Here is a 14,856-nt window from a genome sequence, read left to right on the forward strand (position 1 = left end):
ACAATCCTACCTCAAGAAAGAAGAAAAATCTCAAAAAAAAAAAAAATAACCTTACACCTAAAGCAATTAGACAAAGAAGACAAAAATACTTCAGAATTACCAGAAGGAAATAAATCTAAATATCAGATCAGAAGTAAATGAAAAAGAAATCAAGGAAACAGTAGCAAAGATCAATAAAACCAAAAGCTGGCTTTTTGAGAAGACAAACAAAATTGATAAACCATTACCAGACTCATCAAGAAAAAAAAGGGAGAAGACTCAAATCAACAGAATTAGAAATGAAAAAAAAGTAACAACTGACACTGCAAAACTACAAAGGGTCATGAGAAATTACTACAAACAACTATATGCCAATAAAATGGACAACATGGAAGAAATGGACAAATTCTTAGAAAATTAAAACCATCCATGACTGGACCAGGAAGAAATAGAAAATATAAAAAGACTAATCAGAAGCACTGAAATTGAAACAACGATTAAAAATCTTCCAATAAACAAAAGCCCAGGACCAGATGGATTCACAATTGAATTCTATCAAATATTTAGAGAAGAGCTAACACCTATCGTTCTGAAACTCTTCCAAAATATATCAGCGGGAGGAATACTCCCAAACTCACTCTATGAGGCCACTATCACCCTGATACCAAAACCAGACAAAGATGTCACAAAGAAAGAAAACTACAGGCCAATATCACTGTTGAACATAGATGCAAACATCCTCAACAAAATACTAGCAAAAAGAATCCAACAGCACATTAAAAGGATCATACACCACAATCAAGTGGGGTTTATCCTCAGAAGGCAAGGATTCTTCAATATATGCAAATCAATCAATGTGATAAACCATATTAACAAATTGAAGGATAAAATCCCTTTGATCATCTCAATAGAAGCAGAAAAGGCTTTCAGCAAAATTCAACACCTATTTACAATGAAATCTCTCCAGAAAGTTGGCATAAAGGGAACCTACCCCAACATAATAAAGACAATATATGACAAACCCAAAGCCAACATCATTCTCAATGGTGAAAAAGTGAAACCATTCCACTAAGATCAGGAACAAGACAAGACTGACCACTCTCACCGCTAGTATGCAACATAGTTTTGGAATTACTAGCCACAGAAATAAGAGAAGAAAAAGAAATAAAAGGAATCCAAATCAGAAAAAAAAACAGTAAAACTGTCACTGTTTGCAGATGACATGATACTAACCATAGAGGATCCTAAAAATGCTACCAGAAAACTACTAGAGCTAATCAATGAATTTGGTAAAGTAGCAGGATACAAAATTAATGCACAGAAATCACTTGCATTCCTATACACTAATGATGAAAAATCTGAAAGAGAAATTAAGAAAACACTACCATTTACTATTGCAGCAAAATGAATAAAATACCCAGGAATAAACCTACCTAAGGAGACAAAAGACCTGTATGCAGAAAACTATAAGGCACTGATGAAAGAAATTAAAGATGGTACAAACAGATGGAGAGGTATACCATGTTCTTGGATTAGAAGAATCAACATTGTGAAAATGACTCTACTACCCAAGCAATCTACAGATTCAACACAATCCCTATCAACCTACCAATGGCATTTTTCACAGAACTAGAACAATAATTTCACAATTTTTATGGAAGCACAAATGACCACAAATAGCCAAAACAATCTTGAGAAAGAAAAATGGAGCTGAAGTAATCAGGCTCCCAGACTTCAGACTATACTACAAAGCAACAGTAATCAAGACAGTATGGTACTGGAACAAAAACAGAAATATAGATCAATGGAACAGGATAGAAGGCCCAGAGATAAGCCAATGCACATATGGTTACCTTATCTTTGATAAAGTAGGCAAGATATACAATGGAGAAAAGACAGCCTCTTCAATAAGTGGTGCTGGGGAAACTGGACAGCTACATGTAAAATAATGAAATTAGAACAATCCCTAACACCTGACACAAAAATAAACTCAAAATGAATTAAAGACGTAAATGTATGGCCAGTCATTATAAAACTCTTAGAGGAAAACATAGGCAGAACAGTCTATGACATAAATCACAGCAAGATCCTTTTTGTCCCACCTCCTAGATAAATGGAAATAAAAACAAAAATAAACAAATGGGACCTAATGAAACTTAAAAGTTTTGCACAACAAAGGAAACCATACTCAGGACAAAAAGACAACCCTCAGAATGGGAGAAAATATTTGCAAACGAAGCAACTGACAAGGGATTTATCTCCAAAATATACAAGCACACCATGCAGCTCAATTAAAAAAAAAAATACACCCAATCCAAAAATGGGCAGAAGACCTAAATAGACATTTCTCCAAAGAAGACATACAGATTGCCAACAAATAGATGAAAGGATGCTCAACATTACTAATCATTAGAGAAATGCAAATCAAAACAACAGTGAGGTATCACCTCACACTGGCCAGAATGGCTATCATCAAAAATCTACAAACAATAAATGCTGGAGAGGATGTGGAGAAAAGGGAACCCTCTTGCACTGTTGGTGGGAATGTAAATTGATACAGCCACTATGGAGAATAGTATGGAGGTTCCTTAAAATACTAAAAATAGAACTACCATCTGACCCACTACTGGGTCCCACTACTGGGACCACTACTGGGCATATATCCTGAGAAAACCATAATTCAAAAAGAGTCATGTACAACAATGTTCACTGCAGCACTATTTACAATAGCCAGGACATGGAACCAACCTAAGTGTCTATCAACAGATGAATGGATAAAGAATATATGGTGCATATATACAATGGAGTATTACTCAGCCATAAAAGGAAATGAAATTGAGTTATTTGTAGTGAGGTGGATGGACCTAGAGTCTTTCATACAGAGTGAAGTAAGTCAGAAAGAGAAAAACAAATACCATATGCTAACACATATATACGGAATCTAAAAAAAAAAAAAAACAAAACAAACAAAAAAAGGGTTCTGAAGAACCTAGGGGCAGGACAGGAATAAAGACGAAAACATACAGAATGGACTTGAGGACACAGAGAGGGGGAAGGGTAAACTGGGACGAAGTTAGAGAGTGGTATGTATATATAGAGACTACTAAATGTAAAATAGATAACTAGTTCGAAGCAGTTGCATAGCACAGGGAGGTCAGTTCGGTCCTTTGTGACCACCTAGAGGGATGGGATAGGGAGTGTGGGAGGGAGACACAAGAGGGTGGGGATATGGGGATATATGTATACCTATAGCTGATTCACTTTGCTATACAGCAGAAACTAACACACCTTTGTAAAGCAATTATACTCCAATAAAGATGTATAAAAAAATAAAGAGTTGATTAGCCAATTTCTTTTTATTTATTGAGTATTTTGTTGATCAGACACATTTAGAAAAATGTTTAAAACCTCTTTTGTTTTTGAATTTTAGCCAATAAACTTTCAGCCCTTGATGATTTGCCTCAGTTTTGCACTTTTAATTCAGTTTTTGGCATTGGTAGCTATAGTTATTTTGGTAATTAGAGATGAAAGCTGACTTAAGATGATAGGAATCTATTCATATATAATAATGGCATTAGAGTCACCAATAAATAAAACTGCTCCTCTGAAATCACTAGAATAGAATTTAACTTTTAAAGAATATCCTAACAGGCAATACTCTCACACTTCATTTAGAAAATAAATTACAGAATTATATTATGTAGTGATTAGGAAATTGATCTTGCATTTTTCCATTTTTAAGCTTTCTATAGCACAAAAAGTATTACCCTGGATTCAAGTTATAATTTTGCTCTTTAAGCTCAGTGAATGTGGGCAGGTCATTTAATCTTTCTCAGCATCAATTTCTTTTCATTTGTAATTTTAGAGAGTCAGACTCATATGTATGTCTAAAATCTCTCATCCCTTTGATTAGTGACTATGGAATATACATGATGATTGTACGGAGAACAAAATGTTTAGTTTACTACTGTATATTTGTTTGTAAGTAAAAGGAGATCCATGAATAAAAGCCTTATAAATAATTATGATTATTAGGACTTTTGATTTCAAAGAAGAAAAATGTCTTTCTGCAAATCTACCAAATAATGTATTCAAATAAACAGAGTTAAGAGAGAAACAGTGAATTAGACACCACTTTGGTCTTTCTAATATTAAGTGAACCTAATTTTACTATACTTAAGGGTTACTGTAATACTTTCTTGAGACACCACCTATAATTTGAAGAAGATATACTTAAAGGTTAAATTTTCTGAAGATTGATTTTATTTCTTGTATGAACAATGAATTTTGAGGTTACATTTTATAACCACTCTTTAATATTTCCATCTGATAATTTCAAGATACATTGGGTATAATTATTCTTTTAATATGGACAGCAGTAAAGAGTGTATTCAAGTAGCAGGCTTCATGGAAGTTGCCATAGTCCTGGCTCCTCCTTACAGCATTTTTCATCCTCCCTCTGCAACCTGCATTAACACTGGTTTCTCAATACCACTAGATTCTTAAATACGGATGATCTATTTCAGGGATAAGGCAAAAACAGATCCTCATAATTTAGATTAACATACATACACTACTATATATAAAATACATAAGCAACAAGGAGCTACTGTATAGCACAGGGAACCCTACTCAATATTTCGTAATAACCTATAGGGGAAAAGAACCTGAAAAATAATATATACATACATATATATATATATATATATATATATATATATATATATATATATATATATAAATTAATCACTTTGCTATATACCTGAAACTAACACAATATTGTAAACCAACTATACTTCAATTAAAAAAAATCCTCAAGGGTTTTAAGACAATGCTGTTTGAGCTCTGATGAATTAAATAGCACTACAATTCATTTTAGAATTACCCCAGCCCTTCAGTATAAGTGCTACATTTAGGAGCATTACTAGGTTCACAATTCTGGGTCTGGTCTCAATAGTAATTTATTAGTGTTATTATGAAAACAGTTATGAAAACAGTTATGAAACCAAGGACGAGAAAACTGGTACAGGATCCGGGAAGGGGGCAGTTATCATGGTAGTAGGAATGAGGTCATTGTGAAATATCAGAAGACATGCTCTGAAGTAGTAAGAAAGGGTTGGGGTCAATTTCAAAGCTGGTAAAGACAGTACAAAACTGGACTGCAAATCCAACATGCTGAAAGGAGATGGGTAACCAGGATATAAAGCCAAAAATGGAGCAGAGAAACCAAGGAAGACAGTAATAACAAGGAAGGCACTGAGGTTTTTAGGTGAGTCTGGAGAAATTCCATAGATGGATCAGAGTTCCCCATGCATGCCCTCATCCTGGCTTACCTGGGTACATTTTTAACAAGGACAAGATGCCTGGATGACTGGCTGTAAGTCAGTTTAAGTGACATCTTTTGTTTTATTTAGTATGCAGCAGAGTATTAAGTACATTGAAACAAAGCTCATATCACTTAACTGTAAAATACTATTTAAGTAACAATTCTTGTAAAATTTCTCCAAAAGATGATTTAAATGATCATTTAATCCTGGCTTGATCTTGGATGTGGATTTCAATCAAAAGGCAATAAATAATATAAGCAATGTTTATTCTCATTCTCCTTCCCTTAAGTAATCAGCCCTGCTCCATTGTTTTTACTTTTACACATTCATTCAACAGATATTTATTGAATCCTTATCATCCTCCAGGAGCTGTTGTAGGCACTGGACATATATCAGTGAAGTAAATAAACTATTTCTTCATGCTTTTTATCCACAGATACATCTCTTATTAGTCCTTCTGGAAACCAACCTAGGTTTTAACTCTTCTTTGATTCTTTTTTTTATCTATGAACTTTTTGCTCAACAGTTTACTGGTTGCAGTAAAATCCACTGATGGAATTAATGTAGCACTCTAGACACATAGCAGTTTGCTGAATGGGTCTTAATGTTTTATAAGCAGCCATTTCAGGAGACTGTTAGCAACTTTTGCATTTTTGAGCTTGAGTCAGACACGTTTTTGTTCATGGAGGGATTCCACTGAAGTCCATTTCAATATGGAGCTATAAAGCATGTATTCACCCACTATTCTAAGTTATCACTGACCTAATGAAGTCATCTATGTGTGGCTGTTTCCACATTAAATGCTAAAGACACCATTTCAAAGCATAACTGAGTGTATGATTAGCAAGACTAGGCCTTTCTAGAAAGATAATATTTATCTTTTTTTAATTTTAATGAAGATAGACTGTACTGGCTTTAAAACAACAGCTGGTTCTTAAGGCTTGGCTTCCCTAAATCTGCCCCCAAAACATACCATTCCCAGACATTTATTTACAAGGAGATAAGTGATAGTTTGTCAGGTCAATAGGACTGGGGAGCCTGATTTTCTCGTAGGTGGGTCTACTTTGGGCCTACTTATAAACTTATACTTAAATAAAGATATTTTATGTAAAGGATATGGAGACCCACTGAGCTTGCATTTTTCATTTCACATGTTATCATTTAAATTGAGAAAACAAACATGGAAAATTACTTTTCCATTATAATGATTCCCTTTTCAGGACTACAAGAGATCATACCATACACTTTGTAGTGTCCAATTTTGTTGTGGAATATGAGTACAATTAAAAATACTTCTGAGAAAAATGGGGCAGGCTTTGGTTTTGAGAAGCAAACAAACTGCTCCTTTTCTAGGGACCCAGGGAGTTGTTCCCAGAGTCAGATGGAGAAAACTAATTTAGAGCAGAATTCCTCGACCTGACATTCTGGATAATTATTTATTGTAGCACCATCCTCCTGGTCATGACAACCAAAAAGTGTCTCCAGACAGGGTCAAATGTTTCCTGGGTTGGGGGCGGGAAAATTAGTTCTCAGTAGTGAAGGAATGGGTTAGAGAAATTCTTCTTGGGAAGGTACTTGATACCTAAAAAAATCATGGCACTAAGAAAGAGAATCCATTAAGAGGCCTCTACGTTCGAGAGAGGGAGAAGTGGCCAATAGTCTGCAAGAGAACTGGTATGCATTTTTTAGAGACTTAATTTTTTTAGAACAGTTTTAGACTGACAACAAAATTGAAAGGAAGGTAAAGAGATTTGCTATACACCCCTGTCCCCAAACATGCAGAGCCTGGCCCATTATAAATATTACTCACCAGAATGGTACATGTTTTAGGAAGGGTGATCCTGCACTGACACATCATAATCACCCAAAGTCCTGAGTATTCACTCCTGATATTGTATATTCAATAGGTTTGAACATATACCTACTGACATATCTCCATCATTATAATATAATATAACATTTTTCACTGCCCTGAAACTTCTCTGTACTTCACCTATTCATCTCTCCCCAACTCCCCATGGCAACTACTGATCTTTTTTTTTTTTTTTTTGTGGTTCGCGGGCCTCTCACTGCTGTGGCCTCTCCCGTTGCGGAGCACTGGCTCTGGACGCGCAGGCTCAGCGGCCATGGCTCACGGGCCCAGCCGCTCTGCGGCATGTGGGATCCTCCCGGACCGGGGCACGAACCTGTGTCCCCTGCATTGGCAGGCAAACTCTCAACCACTGCACCACCAGGGAAGCCCCTACTGATCTTTTTATCATCTCAGTAGTTTTACTTTTTTCCAGAATGTCATATCATTGGAATCAAACAGTATGTAGCTTAATCGAATTGGCATTTTTTTTCACTTAGTTGCACACAAAGTTCCTCCATGTCTTTTCATGGTTTTATAGCTCATTTTCTTTTAGAGCTGAATAAAATTCCATTGTGTGAATGAACCACAGTTTATCCATTCACCTACTGAAAAACATCTTGTTTCCTTCCAGTTTTGGCAATTATAAAGCTTCTATAAACATATGTTTGTGGATTTTTGTGTGGACATAAAATTTCAACTCCTTTGGATAAATATCAAAGAGCTTATGCTGTAAGCTCTTATACTGTAAAGTATAGTAAGTTTTGTGAGAAACCACCCTACTGTCTTCTACAGTGGCTATATCTATTATCTTTTATTCAAGGTTGGATTTCTCTTTTGTGTTTTGTGAGTCTCTGTTATTCTCAAGCTTTCAATATACTTTATTAAACATCTGTGCTTGAGCACTGAGAAATTAGATAGGCAGCTTTGATTTAGGCTTCAAGTGAAATGATACAACAACAAGGTATACCCTTGGGTAACCATTTATAAGATGGCGAAAGTTAACCTTCAAGGAGTAGAGCAGAGATGAGGTTGGAATGACAAACACATACTAGTTCTTATGATATGGTGTGAAACATGCCAGGATTCCTCAGGCATCCTCAGATATACCAAGTAGCAAATGCACTGGGATACATAGACTACTGTTGATTTGTATGGGTACTGTGTGGAAATAAAAAGAAAAGTTTGATGCTAGTAAACCAGAGAAATTCAGAACATTTGGTCACTTACAACTATAATTTTTCAACTTCTTAATAAGTATAATGACAATTTCTGGATCCCAGAGCAGAAGAATAGGGTTAAAAGGACATAAGATACTAAGAAACAGACATCTTTCAGTACACCTTAAATTTCACAAATATGAAAACACACATTTTCCAGAGTCTGATACTTTAATTGAAGATGAATTAAAGGAAGAAATCACAGAACAGAAACTCTCAGGAAATTAACACATTAAATATAAAATAAAAATAAAATAAACAGTCAATGCTAATGTGAGTGAAGTGTTTTTATGTCTTCCTGATTAGAGGGTAAATTATACACTTTGGAAAACAATTTAAGCATTTATGAACAATTTATGAATTCAGTACCTACACATGGTTGTATTTTTAAACCAGGTATTTAACTTCTAGTAGCCTAAGGGTGCACAAAGCTCTATGGACAAAGACCTTTACATTGCAATGTTATTGATAATAATAAATATCACAGAAAAACACTTAATGTCTTAGTGTAGGAAAATTGTTAAGTGTATTAAGGTGCAATCCATGTAGTCAAATAAAGTTATTAAATTTATATTTGCAAAAATTAATGATGATGTAAAATATTAGTTTCCAAAATAAAACAAGGTAAAATATGCTAAGTAGTGTTATCTCAAGTCATACTAAGAAAACAATATACATGAAATAATGGAGAAAATAATGCCAAAATGTTCAAGGGATAGTCTCTGTCTGGTTGATAGAGTATAGACATTTCTAAATTATTTTATTACCAGAATGTAGGAATTTGAGAATTGTAAATATTAATTTATCATAAAATATGTACAGATATTTAGTTTAATTTCTCTGTTCTGATACTTTTGACATATCCCAGCTATATATTTATTTTCAGGTCAATGTTTTCCATAGATGTTAAGTTCCTTGGTTTTAGGAAGGTCATCAAATCCAGTAACTGTTCTTAAATACATATTTATTTAAATATGAGGACAAATGATTTTAAAAGGTGGCCGGGAAAATGTGTTATTTTCCTTTAAGTGAGTGAGGATCATCTCATGTAATTTTAAAACATAAGGTTTTTTAGCCTAAATAATGTATATTACAGTAAATGAACACATGCATTCAAATAATGTGCAGTGGTTGATTATTAGGCAAATATTAATGGTTTGTGGATATATGAGGGAACCCCATTGCTACCAACAGCTTGCCTATTACTAATAGAATTGCTTATGTAATTTGAAAATTAATAGTAACATAACTCCATTGAGAAAAGAACCAAATGATCCTATGCAATAAGAGATTTTCAAATTTAATTACCTATTGTATTGCCCTGCAAAAATGCGTTCCGCTAACGTTTTCTCCCAAACCTATACTTGTACAGGATCACTTGCTAGACATGAAGGATTTGTTGTTATCTAGTATGTAATAACTGCCCTCCGTATGATAGGATTTGTGCTGGACATCACCTTGGTCAATACTACCCATGGACAGAAATATGATTTCTGAGTGCTGTGATCAATATTTGGGCAAACTGCACTTCACATCACAATCCTTGTCATATCAAATAAGTTCATAGCTAGCCACTGTTTAGCTCCTTTTTCTGATCTCATATATATATTCTGGAATATATTCTTCAATATATTCCAGAATATATTCTTGAAGTTGTGTTAATCACTGTTTAGTCAATGTGTTACAGGTTCATTACATTGTCTCCTCTGGCCATCATGATATTTGCCAGAGATGTCTCGGTGAAGAAAAATATAATATCCTTTACAGTTAAGAAAATATTATTCAGGCAAGTGGCAAATTATAGGCAGTTATTGCATAATTTCAGAGAGAAGTGAGCAGTTATTTGCCCAGAGGGAACATGAAGTAGCCATGAAGGAAAATGACCCCATGTATCTTGAACAAAATTAAAAAGTAAGAATCTGTGACAATTAGGTTGTCTCAGCACCATAAATCTCTCTGTTCTGTTTCTTAATTTCAAAGAAAATGGCTAAGCAAGTAAAGCATTTACGAAGGAAGGTTTTAAAATCTAAATTCCGCCACTAAAGCAGCTACTGTCAGATGCTCACAAACAGCCTGGTAAAACATCTAAAGTGTTGTACCAAGAAAGTTGAAATTATTTTCAAAGACATGATCATTAGCAAAATGGCATTAATGGAGAAGGAAAGGCAGTAGCGGATCACCTATTTATAGAGGCTTCAGGCTCTCTGCCTATATATACAGTAGATATTTTTCTTCCTTTGTGGTAATAAAAAAGTCAAAACAGGCAATTTTCTAGACAAGTAAATGAATAGGTATAATGATTTGTGACATTTTAAAAATATAAATGAACACACAGACTGTCCCATTTCCTAATAGTATGATCTTAACACACATGAGTTCTGTCAACAGAGAGACTAAAAACAAATAACATCAGAAACACACACAAAAAAATAAAAATAATGCTTAAATCCTGTCCACAACACACCATTGATCCTTAGGATCTATGTGTGGATTGTATACCTGCATGCTTTTTACAAGAGCTAATTGCAAATGAAAGAGGTAAAATCTCTCTGAGAAGATAATTTCCACACATAATACTCCTTATTTTCTATCTCTCTGCTACTCCTTTGTGTTCATTTTATTGATTCTTTTCAAACAAATTTATCTACTTTCACTTAATCATGCATCCAGTCCTGTTGGTATTTCCTACTACTCAGCTTTTTGTAGATGCCTGAATTCTATTCAACTTTCTCTTATTTTTATAAATGAAAAAAACTAAAGTTCCAACTAAGCCTCTTGAAACACTTCCCCAGGTAGATGGAAACTATGATAATTTGTCTTAAATGTAAATTCTGAATCACATACATGAGGGAGGATGTATTTCTATACCTTTTACATCCTACCCAGTGCACATAGCTTAGTCATGTTCAGAGATTTGGCACCTTTGTTAATAGTACTCCACATCTGCACAATGGGAGGGAAGCATGACTTTGGAGTGCAGAGGGGAACCATGGGCAAAGGCGATTTGTCTACGTGTTATCCTCAAAACATCAATCTGCTATGAGGTAGAATTGACCAAGGCAAATGTCAGGATGTTGATCACTTCATCATTGCAATGTAGAATGAATGGGCTTCTGATGGAGCCCTGAAGAGGCACGTCTCCCTGCTAAGATGCAGTTTAGGCAAGTGGGGGAAGGCTGTCTCTGAATATGTGTCACCCTGCTATTGAAACCTCACAGCAACATAAACTCAGGCTAACTATGGAGTAACCCCAGGAGACCCTCTCTTGATAAACTTCCTGTGGGTTACAATCCACAATCAGTCCTTAACCCTGGGGGATGCGGACAGCCATTCTGGCTCTTCTTGATCATGTACACTTGGACTTGGACACATGTACATGTGGACTTATGTTGTGAGAGGTGGTAAATAATAGTTTTGTGGGGTTTTTTTGTCAAAATATGGTCCTAGACACCTTTTCCAACTCCATCCAACCTCTGTATTTTACACTCTGTACTTTTTTCAAATTAGACTTCTCTCTATTCTCCACAGAGGCTGTGTGCTTTCACGCCCCCAGGCTTTGCTTAAGCTCCTCTCTGTTTTGCCCATGTCTCTACCTATCTAATTTCTCCACTTTCTTTAAAGCTTCCTGAAGCCTTTCTTAATCCCCTATTCAGAAATGATCCCTTATTTTTATGTCGCAATAGCTGTTGGTTTTCACTTTTCTTCTGACATTTTTACAGCCTGATTTATATCATGAAATGTGTTTATGCCTGATCTCTCTCTTTTTTTTTTTTTTTTTTTTTTTTTTTTCGGTACGCGGGCCTCTCACTGTTGTGGCCTCTCCCGTTGCGGAGCACAGGCTCCAGACGCGCAGGCTCAGCGGCCAAGGCCCACGGGCCCAGACGCTCTGCGGCATGTGGGATCCTCCCGGACCGGGGCACGAACCCGTGTCCCCTGCATCGGCAGGCGGACTGTCAACCATTGCGCCACCAGGGAAGCCCTATACCTGATCTCTTCAACAATATTATTAGCAATTGGAGGGCAGCATCTTTAGCTCTATTACCTTTGTATCCTCCTGAGTGCCAATGCTGTGTTCCTTCATTGTTTCCATACACGCAAGATATCTCTCTCTCTCTCTCTGTTGCACACACACACACACACACACACAGAGTTTGTACACAGTCTTATGCTATTGCTACCCTTATTCCTCCCTCCATTCCACCCTAAGAGGACTTAATGTCAAAATTACCTTAGAGGGTACCAGTCAAATTCTCCTCTGGCATAGTTCAACCCTCTGCCTGAGATAAAAATAATTTGACGAAGAGGAAAATCCAATTGCAAAGAGTACCAGACTCGTGTGTGTGTGTGTGTGTGTGTGTGTGTGTGTGTGTGTAGCACTTTTTTCATTCCTTAGGGAAATCAAGAACTGGTGAAATAAAGGAGTCATCTGTCTTTCACACCTATAAATGTGTTGTTTCCACCCTTTCCTGCAAAGAATTGACTGTGAGCTTCCTCAAGTACAGTTGGCACTTCCCAGAATGAGGAAGAAGTCTGGGGAGGGAGCCTGGGCAAAAGAACTTCCTAAATATATTGTCCCAAATATACCACTAACGAAGAAGAGGTTCTCAAGCTGTGAGATGTTGAGAGAGTCGTGGGTTAGAGTCAGCCTCGGTCTGTGGTGGAGAGGAGTCTTTGACCCTCCTCCACCCTTCGCAGTAACCCCAATCCTAGGATTTCAAGTAAGTGACTCTTCCGTGTGAAGATGGTATTATAGTGTTCTGGTGGGGAACACCGATGGCAGACAAGATCTCTCCTACCTACGTTAGCTTGTCTCCACTCTTACCCCTTGTCTTTCTGGAAGAAATGTCACCTCCATTTCAGCATCGTGAGGGTAGAAGTTGGGGGCTGGATTCTGAGCTCTACAATATTCCTAACCCCTTCTACTTCTGTGTCCTCGCTGATAAAGAAACAGCCAAGGGCCTCGCTGGGTCAGGGGTGAGGCAATTGAGCATCGTAATGTACAGACGAAAGGATCCATTCCAGCCGGTTGCTCCGGCCGACCGACAAGGGCCCTGGGTCCAAGTATTCTGCCTCTCGCACACTCTTGCCGCAGGTCTGACATCAAACTGACACACCTTTTCCTACCTTTCCAGGAGAAAGCAGGATATATCCCAACCTTCAGAAGAGGAGAGTTAGGTGTGGACGCTTGCCACGGCTCCATCCCTTCAATTTATAGATGGGCACATGCAGGTGTGTGTATGGGTAGGAGGTGAGCAGGATCCCGCTCAACTCATCTTTGTATGTTTCCAGGACCTCCCGCATCTCAACCCTCGCGGGGACCATGCCAGCGCTGTGAGCTGGGGGCCGAGGGCAGAGCCCGCCGACTGGGTCTAGGGGAGACATTGGATGTCTGCAAGGACGCAGTAAACGCTGACAGCCGAGTTGAACGCAGCCCCTCTAATATCTCACCCCCTCCCCAATCTCTCTCCCTTAAGGTATCTGCTGTCAGCAGCAGTGGGTCGACGTGGATAAGAAACACCGTGCACATCTTACCGCCTACTCTCTAGAGCACGAGGAGGCAGGCGGTGTAGACGCCAGAGGGCGTCTGCTTTCCCTCTGCCAGGGCACAGTGGAAAGCGTGAGAAGCGGGCCGCCTGCTGAAGGTTTGAGCGAGAGGGAGGGCCTGGAAGAGGGAGAACCCCCCCGCCCCACGCCCTTGGAGGAATGAGCTGGCCCGCTCCAGCTAAGCCCGGGCGCGCTTGGAGCGCGGGGCCGGGCGACCGCCTGCACCATCAACACCCATTCCAGCAGTCCGCTTTCGCGAACTGGCCCGCAGCTGTGCAGGAGCTCCAGGCTGCCCTCCCTCCTCGGCCCAGGGATGTCCGTCAACGTGCGGATCGCCGTCAGGCTGAGCGTGCGGCCGCCACTCGTGGACGTGCTCGTGCCAGTTGGATCGCGGCGACCTCTGTAGCTGGAGGGACAGGGAACAGAACTCGCGCCTCCGAGCTTGACTGCGGACGAACCCTGGAACCGCGCGCCTCTCGGCAAGCGGTCGCCGTGAGGCGCGGAGGGATACGCCTCGTCAGCGCTCCCCCTCTCCTCCCCTCCCCTCCTCTCCCCGCGCCTCCGCCCTCGCCTCCCTCCCCGCCCGGCTCTGCTGCCGCCGCGGCGGCCGCTGCTGGTGCTGCTGCCGCCGCCGCCGCCGCCGCCGCTGCTGCCTGGATATAGTGCAGCGAGGAGCGGAGCTCGCAGTCACTTTGCAAGGAGGAGCGCGCGGGCTGCGGACGGCTGGGGCACCCCGGGAGCGGCGGCGGCTCTAGCAGAGGCGGCCGTGACAGCGGAAGGTTTCTCTCTCCGGGACTGGACTGAATAACTTTGGAACTGTCCACCAGTGTCACGTCCTGAACATGAGCGTCCTCCTCTCCTTCTACCTGCTCGGGTTGCTTGTCAGTAGCGGGCAAGGTAGGAGTGTGGTGCTTTATCGCATTTACTTTCCCTCCCC

At 38.9% G+C, this 14,856-nt stretch overlaps 1 protein-coding gene across 4 annotated transcripts in view; it reads left to right on the plus strand.

The window, feature by feature from the left end:
• Nucleotides 1-14,761: 14,761 nt before the first annotated feature.
• The window catches only part of NCAM2 (neural cell adhesion molecule 2), a gene marked incomplete at both ends in the record, with an annotated part of 489,199 nt that continues 489,104 nt past the window's right edge, over nt 14,762-14,856 (plus strand). For all 4 annotated transcript variants that reach the window (XM_082625378.1, XM_082625379.1, XM_082625381.1 and 1 more), the window contains one exon: nt 14,762-14,816. In XM_082625378.1, coding sequence (XP_082481504.1) covers nt 14,762-14,816 — 55 coding nt within the window. The remainder of the gene's footprint in view (nt 14,817-14,856) is intronic.

Source organism: Mesoplodon mirus (genome assembly GCF_964341445.2).
Source record: "Mesoplodon mirus genome assembly, chromosome: 6".
NCBI lineage: Eukaryota > Metazoa > Chordata > Mammalia > Artiodactyla > Ziphiidae > Mesoplodon > Mesoplodon mirus.